This window comes from Pinus tabuliformis, chromosome 4_2 (genome assembly GCF_031772625.1).
Source record: "Pinus tabuliformis cultivar Carrire ecotype Pingquan chromosome 4_2, CPIR1, whole genome shotgun sequence".
Taxonomy (NCBI): domain Eukaryota; kingdom Viridiplantae; phylum Streptophyta; class Pinopsida; order Pinales; family Pinaceae; genus Pinus; species Pinus tabuliformis.
The window spans coordinates 1,098,285,921-1,098,305,645 of NC_142304.1; the positions used below are offsets into that span (position 1 = coordinate 1,098,285,921).

The 19,725-nt window shown below is 40.4% G+C and overlaps 1 protein-coding gene across 2 annotated transcripts in view; it reads left to right on the forward strand.

The window, feature by feature from the left end:
* Window positions 1-4,896: 4,896 nt before the first annotated feature.
* LOC149173497 (pachytene checkpoint protein 2 homolog) overlaps window positions 4,897-19,725 on the forward strand; it is a 347,964-nt gene continuing 333,135 nt past the window's right edge. For both annotated transcript variants that reach the window (XM_089424626.1, XM_089424625.1), the window contains exons 1-2: window positions 4,897-5,192; window positions 5,303-5,366. In XM_089424626.1, coding sequence (XP_089280752.1) covers window positions 5,042-5,192; window positions 5,303-5,366 — 215 coding nt within the window. In that variant the 5' untranslated portion in view covers window positions 4,897-5,041. The remainder of the gene's footprint in view (window positions 5,193-5,302; window positions 5,367-19,725) is intronic.

Here is a 19,725-nt window from a genome sequence, read left to right on the forward strand (position 1 = left end):
AAATGCATGTTTCGATTCTGAGTCAGAACTCGCTAAGGGGAATGAAAAAGGGAAGCAGATTATCGATGCGGAGCAGAACGCCACCATTTCCACCACGAAGATCTAGAAGGAGGAACCCGAAGATCTAGAGGAGGAGGAGCGCCTCTTCCACTCCCAGATGTGGGTAAAGGGTTCCCCTCTACAGTTCATTGTTGACAGCGGGAGCCAAAAGAACCTCATTTCAACAGAGGTTGTGAAGCGGTTGGGCTTACCGATCACAACACACCCACAACCATACACTATCGGGTGGCTTCACCAAGGATGGGATCTTCGCGTGAGCCAGCAGTGTCGCCTTCCATACAACATCAAGCCCTTCATGGATGAGGTGTTATGTGACGTTGCTCCCCTTGATGTTTGTGATGTATTATTAGGCCAACCATACTTGTGGAAGCGACATGTTGTGTGCCTTGCATTGTTATTGTTACTTTGGGAAATAAGTTGTACAGGATACCGGAGGTAGTTTCGCCTACTGCCATCTCTTTGGTTACTGTAAAACAATGCAGTAAGCTCATTTCCAAAACTGGGAAATTTGTTTTCCTGATGATACGCCCTCAGGGAAATAAGAAGATGGTGGCCACGACCTCTAGACATGGCCCCTCCGCATAACAACAACAGATGGACAAGGTCGTGGAGGAGTACAAGGACATCTTCACCTCCCCTGCAGGGGTGCCTCTGCACTGTCAGGTCAAGCACTCCATCAATCTGACCCCAAGTGCGCCATTTCCCAATGGACCAATATATTGGAGAGCCGTTTTGGAGAAGAACGAAATCAAGAGGCAGATTCAGGAGCTGCTACAGAAAGGTCACATCCGGCCGAGTTCATCGCCCTGTGGGAGCCCGATCATGTTGGTACAGAAGAAGGATGTGACTTGGAGACTTTGTATTGACTATTAGGCGCTGAACAAGATCACTGTCCGGAATAGGTACCGATCCCACAGATTGATGACCTTTTGGACAAACTCAAGGTAGAAAAATATTTCAGCAAGATCGACTTGAAGTCCGGATATCACCAGGTACCAATTGAACCCTCCGATGCGTGGAATACTGCCTTCAAAGCCAAGGAGGGCCTTTTCGAATGGTTGGTTATGCCTTTTGGGTTGCCGCATGCTCCTGCAACCTTCATGAGGCTAGTGGATGACATCTTGCGACCATTCACCAACTCATTTGTAGTGGTATCCTTGGATGACATCCTGATCTTTAGCCAGAGTTGGGGAGAACACCTCCACCACATCCAACAGGTTCTCTAAACACTGCAGAAACACAACCTGTGCGTGAGTGTGGAGAAATGCACTTTTGGCATGACCCAAGTTCAGTATCTAGGATACATTATTGATGAACGAGGGGTGCATGTGGATCCAGCCAATATCCAAGTCATTCGGGATTGGCCAGTCCCAACCACTCTGACAGAGCTCCGTAGTTTTCTGGGTCTTGCCAATTTCTACCGCAGGTTCGAGTTGGATTCTCTCATATCACTTGGCCCTTGAGTCAAGTCACCAAGGGAGGAGCGAAAGAAAAAATCTTTTGGTCTGAATCTCAACAGAAGGCATTCGCAGAGTTGAAGCATCACCTCTACTCTACACCAGTGCTCACTTTACCAGACTTGCAACTACCATTTGAGATCGAGATAGATGCCTATGACTATGCTATTGGGGTAGTCCTTACTCAACAGGGGCATCCAGTGGCATATCACAGTGAGACACTCTCAGACACAGTCTGGAAGTATCCCACTTATGATAAAGAGATGTATTCCATTGTGCAGGCTTGCCGACAATGGAAGCATAACATTTTGGGGAAGGAAACGGTCGTCCACACAAACTATCGACCCCTGTAGTTCATACAGACGCAAGGGAAGTTGCAAAATGATCGCCATCAGAAGTGGTCCTCATACCTGCAATAGTTCCATTTAAATATCAAGTATAAGAAGGGTAGCACCAATAATGTTGCAGACTGCCTCAGTTGACCACTGATCATGGCGTTAACCACTGTGCTCAACTCTTGTGGGCACGAGACTTCTAATTGGCCACTTCTCTACAAAAGCGACCCAGAATTTGGCCACACATACCAAACACTCTTAGAGGGGCAACAAGTTCTAGATTTTCACCTCTAGGATGCCCTGCTATGCCACCTGAGACACCTTTGTGTTCCTTCAAGCAAGCGAGCCAAGATGATTTGGAAAGTGTACTACAGTCGGGCCGTTGGGCATTTCGGGGTCGAGAAAACAGTGGCAGTACAATAGAAGTGTTTCTATTGGTCGAATCTTCGACAAGATGTTGGGGAGTACATCAGATCCTGCATTGCTTGCGCCATTGCCAAACCAACCATCAAGAAGTAAGGCCTCTATACTCTGCTGCCCACCCCTAGTCGACCTTGGGAATCCATCTCCATGGATTACATGTCGGGCCTTCCTTCTACTAAGCATGGAAATGACTGTGTTTTTGTGGTAGTCGACAGATTATCGAAGATGGACATTATGGCGGCTTGCAAGAAGAATATCACAACAGAAGCCACTACTAAACTCTTATTTGAACGAGTGTGAGTACACTTTGGGATCCCACAGTCTATCATCTCAGATCAGGACATCAGGTTCCTCAGTACATTTTGGTTCAGTCTCTGGTCGATGCTGGACACCAAGCTCACTAATTCCACAACTTTCCATCCCCAAACTGATGGCCAAACAAAGGTTGTCAACAGGATGATCGTACACATTCTGCGCATGTACAACTCAAAGCATACACGCACATGGGATGAGAGCCTCCCCTATGTCCAGCACAACTATAACTGGGCTCTCCACAGCTCGATTGGCCACAACCCTTTTCAGGTGGGCTTGGGATTCCAGCCACTATGTCCCATTGATGTGGCCATACCATTTGTAGCTACTCAGGCAGATTTGGCTCATGTCCAGTCGGAAGTCGATAAGGCAAACAACTTCATTGAGCACATCCAACATATCCGCTAGCAGGTCCATGACATTCTAGAGAAATCAAATGCCAAGTACAAGCAACGACATGATCAACATCGGGTGCTACACAAGTTTCAGGTGGGCGACAAAGTATGGTTGCATTTGCAGAAGGAACGCCTTACCGGAGCCTATCGGATTCAGACCACTCCGATATGGTCCTTACATCATTACCAAGGTTGTGGGAAACAATGCATTTGAGCTCAGTATTCCCCCATTCCTTGGCCTGCACCCAGTGTTCAATGTGGACTGCCTTCGACCATACTTCCCACCATTGCTGGACACATCAGACATTGCAAAACAACTCACACCTATAGAGTTAAATCCAGATTGCATGGAGCAAGCCACAACTGATCGGATCATGGACACGCAGATCAAGAACACTTGACAACAAAGGATCCAACTATATCGAGTTGTCAAAGTAGGCCAATTCCTTCACCAGGGCAAGTGGTTCACTAGGGACCAAGTTTAATAGAAGTTTCTTCATCTCATGGAGGAACTCAACGCAATGGGGAGCATTGCTTCCTGAGGGGGAGGAATGATCCAGGTGGATATTGGTGGCTACCCACCTATTCCACTTGGACCCCCACCATTGTTTCTTTCAGTTTTTCAGTTTCCTTATTTGTAGCACAATTTACTATTTTTGGTAGTTTTTCTGGTCTTGAACTTCCGGAGCCGTTTTGAGGCCCTAAACAACCTTTTTTCTGGGAAAACTGGGACCAACATTATTGTTGGTCATGCAAAAGTTGTAGTCATCAGATAGATCTTTTTAACGAGATATTGTACGCGTCAAACAAAGATCGTATGCCAAAGTTATGACCCCGGGAATTTGATGTACCAATTTACCCAAACGGGGGCCATAGTTTGGCGCTTCATCTCCTAGGGTTAGGTTTTTGGATGTTTAGCGTTTTCCATTGTTTTTCAATAATAAATAGGCCTTTGAGCCTCATTGTAACACAGTTCAGAGGCATGAGCCGCCACATCTCTTCTCAAAGATAAGCTACCATCACTTGAGCTAGTCTTATTTCCATTATGTTTGTAAGCATATTTCCGTATTTTACATTAATGAAATGAAGTATTATTTCTTCTGCATCTCTATATTTATGGTTATCTCTGTAATTTGTTTCGTTTCTGTCTAAATCTGGATCATAAGTGTCCCAAAACTTAACATCTATCCAAAACACTCTTTTAACTACTTTCTTGAGTTGCTCGTCTTCAGCCTATTTCCTAGCGTCATGGTTCGAGTGTCTAAAGTGGTGGAGACAATCGTAAGGGCTTATCTTGTAAGAAAAGTGGTAATCAAGAAAAATAAATATTTACAAAAGTAAAAAATCATTGCCATTGACTGAAGTTTCAACAACAATGGTTTTGATTTTCATATTTTGCTTGGGTGCAAAAAGTCTCTGTAATATCGCTGTATAGTTGGTGCACTTTGGATACAATAGAGAAAACTCTTAAGCATGGTCAATGTGAGAGAGACCTGATAAGCTTGTGATTATTGACAAAAATCTCCTTAGCTTGTCTTTCTCACACGTAAAAAATAAAATTGGGTGTCCTATTTGATTTTTGCAAAATACACATTGTCCAACAAACATACACCAATTTATGTAAATTTGTCAGCATATTATGGAAACATTGGTCTCTTTCCACTTAGTCCAATAATAATAAATAGAATGAGAAATTGAAATAATATGAATAGAAAAATGGATGAGACAGATTATCTTCTAAAAAAATGGGTGATAAATAGATAATTAAGAAAGACAAGTCCAAGCATAATGGATCATAAATTTATTGAAATCATATGCATTTTAATGTCATCTAACCTTAATCCACCCAACTAAATACTTCCATCCTTTATTAATATTATGTATCAAATTGAAAAACTCCCGCGCATATATGGTTTTAGTTTATTGCAACAAGAGGGTTTAAGGTAAATTGCTCGAATCCGAAGACTTCTTCCACCATTTGAAGGGACTTTGGAAGGACTGCACCGCTCATTTTGATCAAAGAATTCTCCACGATCTCAATCACCACATACATTATACCATGCTACAACATTCTATCTTTACTGAGCAGAAGAAAATGGACAATTCTATGGAAGATTGTTCACAGACCAAACCAGACGCAGTTCCTTCCACGAGTCAATTACAGTCGCAGCCGCTGTTGCTTCCGTCCAAAGATAAAATTCCTGTTGCAGGTACAGCTAACTTCAACGACCCCTGCACTTTGTGAATTTTTGTTTAGGAGTTTATTTTACTTTTTGGTCATCAAATTTGATCTTCAATCAATTGTTGTTGTTTTTCACAGTGGAAGTTTGCTTGCATTCATCTAGCACGGCCCGTCCCGAAGAAGTTCGTGTTGCAGTTGAAAGGTAATTTCTACTCAAGCTCGGTGGGTTTATTTTAATGTCAAATTGCTTCACATAAGCGAATCGATTTCTTAATTCTGTAACATTGTTCGAAGCTTTACCTGAATCTTCCTAGTATAGAAATTCAAGTTCATTCGATTGCCAAAATTTCTATTGGTTCACGGTTAAGCAGATTTTTCCTAAAAGATTGTACTGTAATGAATACATTTTGATAAAAACTTGACTAAATTGAGAGGAGTTGAATCTTGTACTGTAATGAATACATTTTGATAAAAACTTGACTAAATTGAGAGGAGTTGAATTTTGTACTGGAATGAATACATTTTGATAAAAACTTCACTAAATTGAGAGGAGTTGAATTTTGTTCTGTAATGAATACATTTTGATAAAAACTTAACTAAACTTAGAGGAGGTGAATTAGTTTAGTGTATTTATGGAGGTTGTTTTTGTTTTTTTTACTTGTATATATATTTTTATATTTTTTATTTAGTTTATTTTATTTATTAAATGATACTCTATTAAGATTTTGACTCATTTTTCTAATTTTTGACTTTCCTTATTGTTTAGAGTTTGTCTTTGGTATATGATGATGATGATGGTTAACGTTCGCTGAGACCAAACAATGGTCTATCGGACCCAAAGAAACAAATTATTTATTTTGATTTATATATATATATATATATATATATATATATAAATTAATTTAAATATTATTTTTTAAAAACTGGTTGTTTAATATAGCAGTTACTTATTAATATTTGTTTTTAATAAATTAATATAATAATATAAATATTATTTTTCAAAAACTAGTAATATTTGGTTTTAATAAATTAATTTAAATATTATTTTTCAAAAACTAGTCGTTTAATATCGCTGTTACTTATTAATATTTTTAATAAATTAATAAACTAATATCATTATTTAAATATTATTTTTCAAAAACTAGCCGTTTAATATAACCGTTACCTATTAATATTTTTTAATAAATTAATATCATTATTTAAATATTATTTTTCAAAAACTAGCTGTTTAATATAGCTATTACTTAATAATATTTGTTTTTAATATAGTAATAAATTAATATCATAATTTAAATATTAATGTTCAAATAAGCCGTTACTTGAAATTATGTCTCTACGTTGTTCTCTATTTAAGCTTTTGCCATGGTTTGCCTCTTCATCTGGTCCTGATGATGAACCACACTTGTTGGTTCAAAACGCGTCGGCCAAAAATTTCTCTTATGTGATTTCTACTGAAAGACTTTGCTTAATTCATTATGGATCACAAAAACTTGAATCCAGAAATTAAAATTCTTTTCATAAAACTCATTAACTAAAACATTACATAAGCAACTTAACAAATAATGGCTAGCAGAGTGAATATGGTAACAATAAGTAATAAGCAAACCAAAACATCACATCAACACAACACATATTGGCACGAGATATATGTGGAAACCCATAAAGAGAGAAATCCATGATTTTATTATTGTTGTGATGCAAAGACAGACTCCTACTCTTTATTGCATTTGATTTTTTGTAGGCTCCAACCTACAGGAGGCTGCTACCTCAATTTTTTGCAAACCTCAACATGCAAGGAAGTTCCAACTTCCATATGTTTTTTGTAGGCTACAATCCACAAGAGGCTCCTACCTCAACAGGGTCCAACCTGATGTTTATCAAGCCACTACTTGAAAGAGGACTACAATCCCTTAGTGCAAACAAGAAACAACAATGTGCTGGCTTACCTGTTCATAAATTCTGCATATCTCCATCTTTATTTATGTTTCTTCCCTTCAAATCTGCTTCACATAAGCTTCATATGTGCCAGGTAACTAATGCATAACACCTCAATCAACTCTCACACATTCTCCAACTCTCTAAACACCGACTCTCCAACCTTGCACAAATTTATAAAAGAACTTTAATGGTTGTTGGTGTTCCACTCACACGAATATGAAATGACAAAACTTGTCTCTTTGCATTCTAAAGATGTCTCTTCAATTCCACAACTCCTTAAACTCTTGAATATTAAAATGCATAAAATGCATTTCATCATATCCAAATGTCATGCATTCATATTCTTTATGTCAATAAAATAAAAAAATAGCACGCAATAATACAATCTTGCATTCATATTAAAATAGCCCTGCATCACAATTTTTTTCCATGTCTTTGCCTTTTCCTTGCATCTTGCCTTGCCTTGCATTCTGTCGTTGTCTTGCCTTTGCTGTCATGGAGTCTTGCCTTTGCCTTGCATCACAACATCTCACTCATCATATGCACACAACAATCAACTCATCAAACATAAGCAAACATCACCAACTCATCAACATACCTAGGCATCACAAGCATAACAAAAACAATATGCCATGTCTTTGTTCTGTTGTTGTTGCACCTCTGTTGTTTCTCTACCCAAGCCGTTCTTGTCTTTGCTGCTCTCTTGCTGTTTCTTTGCCTCGATCACAACCATACATGCTTGTTGTTGCTCATGTGCATCTCATCTTTTGCGGTTTCCTGCTCCTTTGCCTTCTTTTGCTGCTTGCTGCTCCTTTTTGCCATGCCGGTCTTTTGCCATCAATGACAACACTTCCATCACATTTCTCAATTTATAAATATTAGAAAGACTCGCCAAATATGATTCTTATACAAAATATTCTAGCCATTAAAGTATTATAAATACATTTTCAAGTCGGCGTGATCTAATTTGATCCTTATGAGACTCAGATGATCTAAGTGATGCTTATTTATTATACCTTTTAATAAATGGAAAATTCACGCATTAGGAAAACATATATTAAACAACAATTGTGCATCCCATGTGAACGAGCCTCGGTTCATCGGTGAGGTTGACAAAGTATTGAGCTGTTTGCAGGTTCCTTTCTTTTAATATGTTCTACTTGAATGACAAGCTTAAAAATCTCTGAATTTGAGTGAAATGTTCTTTTCGAGATAACTTCTTCTTATCACAATGTGACAAGTATGCTCCTTCCTAATATGGGAGTTTTACAATGTAGTTGACTTACAACATTCAAGCAAGAATCTTTCCACTAAGAAGCCCTGGGTGGGGGTATTCATTTTGCCAAATCACCTAAGACTTGCACTTGGTCCCAATTGTATGGAACGGCCTACTTGTTAATTTTAGGCAACAATGGTATGTTCTATGCTTTAGAGCAATTTTACTTCAATTTCTTTATGAGTCCAATATCAATTTCAGTTTAGCAATCACATAAACATGTAAGTAAAACGCTGATAGAACATAAACATAAACAGTAGAAGACAAGCCAAGACAAGAGGACACAAGATGTGGCACCAGCCAGGGACAAACCCCAATGTGGGGAAACCCTTGATCAAATCTTCTTTTAGTCTTCAATAGTTCAGTGGAGAGAGATAGTACAATTTACAAATTCTGATAATTTATAACAGCAACAAAAGAGCCCTAACCAAAAAAGTCAACGCTGGTCAACAAGGTAGATTTGACCCTCAAAGATTCAGTCAACTTCAGTCAACTTCGGCCTCCAAACAACAAGATGAAACAACCCTCAAAACAGTCGAATTCTGCCTAGTCAAAGTCTGGTCAAACAGTCAACCTGCGGTCAGCCCTAACCACAGTCAACGTTGGTAAAAAATCCTCGATTTTCGTGCCCAAAATTGCGGCATGCTTAGACAGATATTCCTCACCCAAACTGAAGTCAAAACAAGTCAACACATCAAGTCAACACAGTCAAACAACCTCCCAACAACTCGGTCAATGCTGGTCAACGCAACAAATAGAAACCTTAGTTCACACATGTGGAGAGAGAGAAGATTGCCTCAGATAGTGTGCCCAATCACAAGAGGAGAGAGAGATATGTGTGATGAGATGATGGTGAAAATGACTTGAGGTCTCCTTCTTTTTTATATGCAATGTTGACGATGAATTGGGGGCTTGTGTGCTTGTTTTGCTTGCTTGCCGACCTTGACAATTTGTCCATAATATAAATAAATTCATATCTTCATTTGTACATGTCAGAATCGGATGATGTTTAGATCAATCTTACACCTCTCAGAGAGAGAAATCTAATAAAAATATCCGCTGTCATAAATAAGATGACCCATGTGGAGTTTGGCCCTAGTTGCCAATTTTAACACTCCCTCGCAACTAGGGAGAACTCCACCTGCTAATCCATCTGCCAATCTGTACCATCTCTGCCATCCATGCACTGCTCTGCTCTGCTGAACTATGAAGAAGAAGTGATCGGGAATGTATCATACCAATCTTTACTGACCCGAAATCAGTCCCAATCAAAAGAGAGTGTCTCATACCACTCTTACTGACCCGAAGTCAGTTCCTGTTGATCCCTGATCAATATCAGACATCTTAGCATAGGGAGTACGGTAGTACACGATGCGTCCATCAGTAGTACTATGGTCTCTATCCTCATTTTCCTACTCATTGGCTAGATGAGAGGTACTTCCCATGAGTCCCATATTGCATGGGTAGGATGTCTTAGCAGGAGAAGGATGAACCACTTGTCCTGCTCACATGTCGCCAAGGGGTATCACAGGGTAAGGATGAACCTCTCACCCTGTACACAACAAACCACTAGGGGAAGGCTGAACCACTCACCCTATGGTTCCTCACCGCTCCAAGAAGTACCCCAAGCCCCCTGGACCTCCCAGAGTTCAATGTCCATCTCATACAGGACCCTCATAAGAGGGCCTCTCCACGACTCCAAGTCGTTCTCGGAAGGCCAAGAATTTGACCTTCCCTAGGGGCTTTGTCAGAATATTGGCGACCTGCTCATTAGTCCTAATGTGATGGAGCCTTATTGCTCCTTGTTGTACCATATCCCGGATAAAGTGGTACCTGATATCTATATGCTTGGAGCGATCATGAAACACGGGATTCTCTGATAATCGGATCCCACTCTAGTTGTCGCAGAAGATCACGGTGGTATCCAACACATGTCCAAACAACTCACTGAAGAGCTTCCTCAACCAGACAACTTCACAGGAGGCCATACTAGCAGCTATGTATTCGACCTCGGCAGTGTGAAAATTCTATCACTGCAACAGTTGATTTACTTTGCCTACTTATTTTCAATAAGTTATTTATGAAATTCCTTCAATAAACATTAAAATAAATTCTGCTGCATATATCACACCATAATACAGAAATAAACACATGCACAAGAATCAACACATCGATAGAGATATTTTGGACAAAAGTCCCTTGAAAAACCCAATGTGGGAAAACCGGTGCAGCAAGGGAGGATTTTATTATTCAACAATTCTTCAGTACAACAGTGTGCCAAACTGGCCTACCCAATGGAGAGAAAATTCTCCAGCAATTCTCCCAGTCCCAGCGTTAGCTTGGCTGATCTTTGCGTAGCTCCCAGACACTCTGCATCAACCCCTGCTTGACTGCGTCACCCACGTAGGCCCTCTAGTGACTGCTCAGTCCCCTGCTGCCTCTCCTGCCTCTGCGCTGGTCTTCTGTTGTTGATCCTGACTCTTTGTTCCATACTTGTTGCCTCCTGCTGCTCTCCAGACACTAGTTCGAATTTCTCAGCTAACCCCGCTCCAGAATTCGAACTAACTGGTCTCCCTCAGTGTGTCTTCCAACTGACCCTCAAGCCTCCTCTTATACTTTTCCTGTTGGTCCTTCAATGGCTGAGATTAAATCTCTAATCAACGGCTAAGATTAGATTTGGCTTGATCCATGACTTTTGGAACCTTCTAACCCAATTTTATATTAATACTCATTAATATTTTATTTTTCCTAAGTTTAGACTTAGGAACTCCATTAAAAATATTAATTATTTTAATATCTCCCAAACCGGTTAGAATCCGCCCAAACCATTGCTAGGTCTTGGAGATCTCATGTGCTTTAGCCTCTCTACCAATTTTCATGGCTAGATTACATTCGATGCCACTCCAAATCAACACTCCCTCTTAGTGAGGATTGTGCTCTAGTAATACTCCACACTGAGCATTACTCTGATCATACGGCATCGGTACCTGTGCTGATGCTAAGCCTCTCTGCCCAACATCCTCTGCATTGCTGCATCCTGTACTGCTGCTCCCTCTGCATCCGTGCTGCTGCTGGTCCATCTTCCCAACACTGCATCTGCACTGCAACTCCCTTTGCATCCGTGCTGTTGCTGGTCTTTCTTCCCAACACTGCATCTGTACTGCAACATCATACCCATTTCTGCTACTGAAATGGATTCTTTATAATCCCCATCTTCTCCCTGAAATAGTCAAACTTGGTTCTTCCAAGGGCCTTGGTAAGGATGTCTGCCACCTGTTCTCCTGTAGGAGTGTAACTCAACTGTACAGCTCCTCGTTGGACATAGTCTCTAACAAAATGACACCGGATATCAATATGCTTTCACCGATAATGAAACACTGGATTCTTAGAGAGTTAGATGCAACTCTGATTATCGCACATGATCCTGGTCGCCTCCATTTTCCTTTTGAATAGGTTCACAAGCAGTTTTCTAAGCCATATAGCCTCACACGAAGTTGTGCTTGCCGCCATATATTCTGCCTCAAATGAGCTCAGAGCCACGAACTTTTGTTTCCTATTGCACTAAGAAGTTATTCCTGATCCAATGTTGAAACAGTACCTAGAGGTACTTTTCTGATCCACTGAGATTCCTGCTCAATCTGCATCAGTAAATCCACTCAATCTGATATCCTTACGCTTGGTGTACAAGAGTCCATAATCGACTGTTCCCTGTAAATACCTAAGAACATGTTTAGTTTCTGCCTAGTGCGCCCTCTTCGGTTCCACCATGAACTGACTGAGGGTGTTGATAGCGTAGCAAATGTCCGGCCTGGTATTGACCAGATACATCAGGGACCCTATGAGCTGCCTGTATAAGGTGGGATCAACATCCTTGTCTTCTGATGCATCAATCTTCTTCCAGTTGGTGATCATTGGAGTAGCCATGGGTCTACAGTCCTCCATCCTGAATCTTTTCAGGATTTCTGTAGTATACCTCCCTTGCCCAAGGAAGATCTTTCCCTCTTGCTACCAAACTTCCAACCCCAGGAAATAATGCATTCGTCCCAAATCCTTCATATCGAATTCTGTGGCTAGATTCTTCTTACAGTCCCTAATGAGCCTGGATGATCCTGTCAGAAAAATATCATCCACATACAATACTAAGATCAGTGGCTCATTCTCTACAACCAGATAGTAGAGATTTGGATCTGCATCACTCTTGACAAATCCCATCTTCTGCAAATAGCCATCGATTCTACAGTACCATGCTCTAGGTGCCTGTTTTAGCATGTTGGGTGTGGAGCCTGATTATCTCCTTTATTCAGAGGTATCACGCATTGGACCCCAGTTCGTAATGTGGCGGTAACGCTGCCCGTAAAATGTATGCTGCAAGGGGGGTCTAGGGGGGCGGCTGCGATTTTTGGGAGCCCTCCTTGGTGGGGGATCGGGGCAGCGCCCCCGAAGCTAAAAATAGATGTAAAACTGCTTTGTAAAATGTTGTAATTTCGTAGTCCATCTGGGCCGTTTGTTAGGCGGAGATCTGACGGTAGAAGTTATGTTTAATTTAGGGTTTTTTTCCCTAGAAGGCAACCCCTCGCTATATATGAGGGAATTGTATTGCGTTTATGTAGATCTGTATTTTGAGTGAGAAAGAGAGAGGAAACTGTGTGAGAGCGAAGAGGGAATTACAACGGATCTGCTGTAGGTTGTATCTCTTTAGTTTGCTGGATAATATAAAAGGAAGGATTGGCTGTTTCTTGTGGACGTAGCCCAAATTTGGTGAACCACGTATATCTCTCTCTTGTTTTATGTGTTTTCTGTGTTTATATTTCTGCAATATATTTTATGTGTTCCATTGCTCTGTAATATATAATTTTCTAACAACTGGTATCAGAGCTGAAGGTCTATTTGGCTGATAAACTCGTAGGAGAGAAGGGTTCCTAGTTCGAGTGGGAGAAATGGCAGATGATGGTAGGTTTAGGGTCGAAAAATTTAACGGCCAAAACTGTCAGCTATGGAAGATGCAGATGGAAGATTATCTATATCAGAAAGATCTGTACCTATCATTGAGCAGAAAGACAAAGAAGCCAACGAGTATGACAGACACAGAATGGGATATTCTCGATAGAAAGGCACTGGAAACAATACGGCTATGCCTAGTAGTGTCAATAGCTTTTAATATTTCAAAGGAAACGGCAACAGAGGGTTTAATGTTGGCATTGGCCAACTATATGAAAAACCCTCAGCCTCAAATAAGGTATTTCCTATGAAGCGTTTATTTAATATGAAGATGTCAGAAGGTGGATCTCTTGCTGATCATTTAAATGAATTTAATACAATTACCAGTCAGTTAAGTTCAGTAGGGGTAACTTTTGATGATGAAGTTAGGGCTCTGTTATTTCTATGCTCATTGCCAGAAAGTTGGAATGGTTTAGTTATGGCCATTAGTAACTCTGTCTCTGGATCTAGTATTTTAAAGTTTGATGATGTTGTCGGTGCAATCCTTAGCGAGGAAATGTGACAGAAAAGCTCCGGTGAGACATCAGGTAATGCTTTGACTGCAGAGACTAGGGGAAGAAAAATGGAAAGAGGAAAGAGCCCAGGATATTGTAGTAAGTCAAGGAAAGACAGATCCAAGTCCAGATTAGGGATAGTGTGTTGGAAATGCGGGAAGACAGGATATCTGAAGAAAGACTGCAAGTCTCGGAAGGGAAAAGAAGGAGACATGCAGCAAGAAAACAATGATGAAGCGAATGTGACAGGTGATGTGTTGCAAGATGCTTTGATTCTTTCATTAGAAAATATTATCGATGCTTGGGTGGTAGATTCAGGGGTTCATTCCATGCCACATCTGATAGGAAACATTTTCATGATTATGTTCAAGGAGATTTTGGACAGGTTTGATTGGGTGATGATAAACCCTGTAAAATCATTGGAATGGGTACAATTTTCATAAAACAGCGGAATTGAAATCAATAGTTATTGAAGGAGGTAAGGCATGTTCCAGATCTGAAGAAAAATCTAATTTCAACAGGGCAGTTGGGAGGTGAAGGCTGTGTGACTACTTTTACAGATAAAACTTGGAAGGTCACTAAAGGATCCTTGGTAATAGCAAAAGGAGAAACGGTTGGTACATTGTATTTATGCAATGGTATTTCTAATTCTGTTAATGCTTTAACCTCTATAGGAGAAGATACGACACTGTGGCAGCGTAGGCTTGGACACATGATTGAGAAGGGGATGCAGATTCTTCAATCAAGAAATTTGTTGCCAGGTTTGAAGCATGTTGATTTAAAATTCTGTGAGAATTATGTTTATGGAAAATAGAAGAGAGTCAGATTCCTCAGAGTTGGGAAAGAAAAGAAGAGCGAAAAATTAGAGCTTGTGCATAAAGATATATGGGGACTTGCTCAGATATCATCTCTCGGTGGCTCTCGTTATTATGTTACTTTTATTGATGATGCAACCGGAAAAACTTGGATTTATTGTATTTGAAATAAATCTAATGTATTTGATACTTTTAAGAAATGGAAAGCTATGGTTGAAAATGAGATAGGAAAAAGGTTGAAGTGTCTCAGATCAGACAATGGAGGTGAATATTGTAGCAAAGAGTTTGATAGGTATTGTTCAGAGAATGGAATTCACAGAGAGAAGACAGTTCCAGGAACACCACAAGAAAATGGTGTGTCAGAAAGGATGAACAGGACAATCATGGAGCGTGCAAGGTGCATGAGATTCCATGCAGGATTGCCTTTACAATTTTGGGCAGATGCTGTAGATACTGCTGTTTATCTAATAAACAGAGGGCCTTTAAGTTCCTTGGATGGTGGTATTCCAGAGGAGGCATGGACAGGTAAAAAAGTAAACTACTCATTTTTAAAGACTTTTGGTTGTGAAGCCTTTGTCCGCATTAATAAAGAATATAGAACAAAGCTTGAAGCAAAATCAAATAAATTTACCTTTATTGGATATGGTGTTAATGATTTTGGTTATTGCTTTTATGATTATGAAAAACACAAAATCATTAGAAGCAGAGATGTCATATTCAATGAAAAGGTTTTGTATAAGGATCAGCTGCAGGAAAAGAAACAGGAAAAAGAAAACAAAGAATACACAGTGCTTGATGAGATCACAGAAAAAGTGATGGTGCTTGAAAATCATAATGATCAACAACCAGAACAACAACATCAACCACAACAACAACAAGCACCTCAAACACCTGAAAGTGGTGTTAGAAGATCTACTAGGATAAGTAGACCCCCTGAACGATACTCTCCTTCATTATATTATGTATTGTTGATTGATTCTGGTGAACCAGAATGTTATGAAGAAGCAGTGCAGGTAGAAACCAGGAAGAAGTGGGAGTAAGCCATGAAAAAAGAGATGGACTCCTTAGCACATAACCAAACTTGGGACATAGTCAGGTTACCTACAGGTAAAACAACATTGCAGAATAAATGGGTTTACAGGTTGAAGGAAGAAGATGGAGGTAGAAAAAGGTATAAAGCTAGACTTGTGGTGAAAGGGTTTGCACAGAAAAAGGGTATAGATTTTGATGAGATATTTTTTCCAGTTGTTAAAATGACTTATCATAACTATTTCAAGTCTAGTAGCAGCTGAAGATTTGCATCTTGAGCAGCTAGATGTAAAGACAACCTTTCTCCATGGGGATTTGGAGCAAGAGATATATATGCAGCAGCCACAAGGATATGAGGTAAAAGGGAAGGAGAAACTAGTGTGCAGGTTGAAGAAGAACTTGTATGGCTTAAAATAGGTTCCAAGGCAGTGTTATCTAAAATTTGATAGGTTTATGTTTGAACAAGGTTATACTAGATATCTCTGATCATTGTGTTTATCTCAAAAGGCAAAATGATGGCAACTATATTATATTGTTATTGTATGTAGATGACATGCTTGTTGCAGGTTCTAACATGCAGGAAATAAATGTGCTCAAAAGAAAATGGGCAAATTCATTTGCAATGAAGGATTTGGGTGCTGCAAAACAAATCCTTGGTATGAGAATAACTAGAGATAGGGAGAATCGAAAATTAACATTGTCTCAGAGTGAGTACATAGAAAAGGTGTTGAAAAGATTTAATATGCAGAATGCAAAACCAATTAGTATACCTTTGGTTAGCCATTTCAAACTAAGTAAGGAGGTGTGTCCCAAGACTCAGGAAGAAATGGCTGATATGTCTAAAGTTCTATATCAATCAACATTTGGAAGCTTAATGTATGCAATGGTCTGCATAAGGCTTGATATTGCACATGCAGTGGGAGTTGTAAGCAGGTACATGAACAATCCAGGAAAAGAACATTGGATGGCAGTGAAGTGGATTCTCAGGTATTTGAGAGGTATCGCAAATCAAGCATTATGCTTTGGTCGTTCAAACATTGCTCTACATGGATATGTTGATGCAAATATGGCGGGTGATAGAGATAACAAGAGGAGCACCACAGGGTATGTGTTTACTGTAAGTGGAACAATTGTCACTTGGGTCTCAAAACTGCAAAGTGTTGTTGCACTCTCAACAACGGAAGCAGAGTATGTTGCTGCTACAGAGGTTAGTAAAGAAATGATTTGGTTACAAAGGTTTCTGGATGAATTGGGTAAGAAGCAGGAGTTGGGTAGGTTATACAGTGACAGCAAGAGTGCCATACATCTTGCAAAGAACTCTGCATTTCATTCTAAGACTAAACATATACAACTCAAGTACCATTTCATACGGTCAGCATTGAAAGATGGACGGTTGAAGTTGGAAAAGATACACAGTAGCCAGAATCCTGCAGATATGTTAACAAAATTTGTAACCAGGGAGAAATTGAGATCTTGCTCTGTTTCAATTGGTCTTGAAGTATGATGAAGAAGATGAGAAACAACTAGGTCCAAAGTGGAGTTATTGTCCAGCAAATGAAGCAGCGGTTGAGTTGCTATAATCAGTCTCCAAGTGGGAGATTGTTGGGTGTGGAGACTGATTATTACCTTTATTCAGAGGTATCACCCATTGGACCCCAGTTCGTTGCGCGTAAAATGTACGCTGCAAGGGGGGTCTAGGGGGGGCGACTGCGATCTTTGGGAGCCCCCCCGGCAGGGGATCAGGGGCAGCGCCCTCGAAGCTAAAAATAGATGTAAAATTGCCTTGTAAAATGTTGTAATTTCGTAATCAATCTGGGCCGTTCATTAGGCGGAGATCTGACGGTAGAAGTTATGTTTAATTTAGGTTTTTTTCCCTAGAAGGCAACCCCTTGCTATATATGAGGGAATTGTATTGCGTCTATGTAGATTTGTATTCTAAGTGAGAAAGAAAGAGGAGACTGTGTGAGAGCGAAGAGGGAATTACAACAGATCTGCTGTAGGTTGTATTTCTTTAGTTTGTTGGATAATATAAAAGGAAGGACTGACTGTTTCTCGTGGACGTAGCCCAAATTGGCTGAACCACGTATATCTGTCTCTCTTGTTTTATGTGTTTTTTGTGTTTATATTTCTGCAATGTATTTTATGTGTTCCATTACTCTGTAATATATAATTTTCTAACATAGCCCATACAAGGCTTTCTTCAACCTGTCTACATGAGACTTCTTCTCATGTGTCTCAAAGCCCTCTGGTTGTTCAATGTATACCTCTTCTTCTATTACCCTGTTCAGAAAAGCTGTTTTGACATCCATTTGATGAATCTCCCACTCCATCTGAGCTGCAAGAGATATCACGGTTCTAATAGATGTATACCTGGCTACCGGGGCAAAGGTCTCTTCATACTCAATTCCTTCCTTCTGAGCATACCCCTTAGCCACAAACCTGGCCTTATATTTCTCAACACTACCGTCTGCAGCATATTTGATCTTGTAGATCCATCTCGAACCTACCACTGATCTGTCTTGAGGCCTTGGCACTACCTCCCAGACATCGTTCACCATAATAGAGTTGTACTCCTCTATCATTGCATCTACCCAAACCTGATGTTGAGTTGCCTCCTGGAAACTGGCAGGCTCCCCATCCTGAGCTACTAATGCCTGATATCTTTCTGGCTGTTTTCGCTCCCTCTTATTGTTTCTTGGCGCACCGATGAAGTCCTCTGCATCTCGCAGAATCTGACGAAGTTCCCTGCTAGTTCTTCCTCTACCAGCAGGTGCTTCTGTTAGCGCCTCCTCCTCATCCTGTGGATCTTCTTGACGCGAGGAGGAATTCTTTACTTTCGTTGGTTGAAGAGGTTTAACCAATGACTCCTCTTTTGGCTGCTCCTCGGAAGGCATCTCACGAGATTTTCTGAAAGCCCTGTCCTCCATGAACTTTACATCTCATCAAACTACTACCTTCTTGTTCCCTTTAAGATATATTATGTATGCCTTAGCGTTCTCGCTATATCCCACCAGATATCCCTTTTCCGCAGTTTAATGCAGCTTTTTCCTCATTTCCTTGGGTATGCGGCAATATGCTAAACTCCCAAATATCCTGAAATGATTGACTTCAGGTGTCTTCCCTGTAAAAACTTTCTCTGGAGTAATCTTGCCCAATGCCCGATGAGGAGTCCTGTTCTGAACATACACTGCTGTGTTGCATGCTTCTGCCCACAAGAATTTTGGCATATCCTGATCATACATCATGGCCCTAGCTGCTTCTACAATAGTCTCGTTCTTCTTTTCTACTACTCCATTCTGCTCCGGATTGTAGGGAGTTGTCCACTCTTTTCTGATGCCCTCCTTAGCACAAAATCCATTAAAGTCCTTATCGACATACTCTCCACCATTATTTGAGCGCAAAACTTTATTTTCTTCCCAGTCAGATTCTCCACCAGAGCCTTGAACTCTTTGAATCGACTGAAAACCTCGTCCTTGGTTTTCAAAAAATAAATCCAAGTTTTCCTTGAGTGGTCATCAATGAAGGTAAGGAAATACTCGGCACCACTAAGAGCTTTGACGGACATAGGTCCGTAGATATCTGAGTGTATCAATCCTAGTACACTCTTGGCCCTGTGTCTACTCTTAGGAAATGCTGCCTTGGCATACTTTCCTAGAGCACATCCTTTGCATATATCATCTCGTTCCGTACTAAGATCCGAAACTCCTGTTATAGTGCTCCTGAGAATTCTCAGAGCTCCATGGTGCAAATGTCCCATTCTTCTGTGCCATAGTTCGTTCAAGTCCTTGTCTCCATGACTGCCTATTAGTGCCATTGGTGATTCTAGTTGTAATCTATACAACCTGTTACTTTTGATCTCGATCTGCACTTTCTTTTTCCAGCTTGGGTGTTTGACGTATACCTTCTCCTTGATGAAGCAGACGTCATAGCCCTTGCCTTGAAGTTGCGACACGGAAAGTAAGTTCATCCCAAATCTCGGTACATGCAGCACATTTGTAGCACGGAACCATT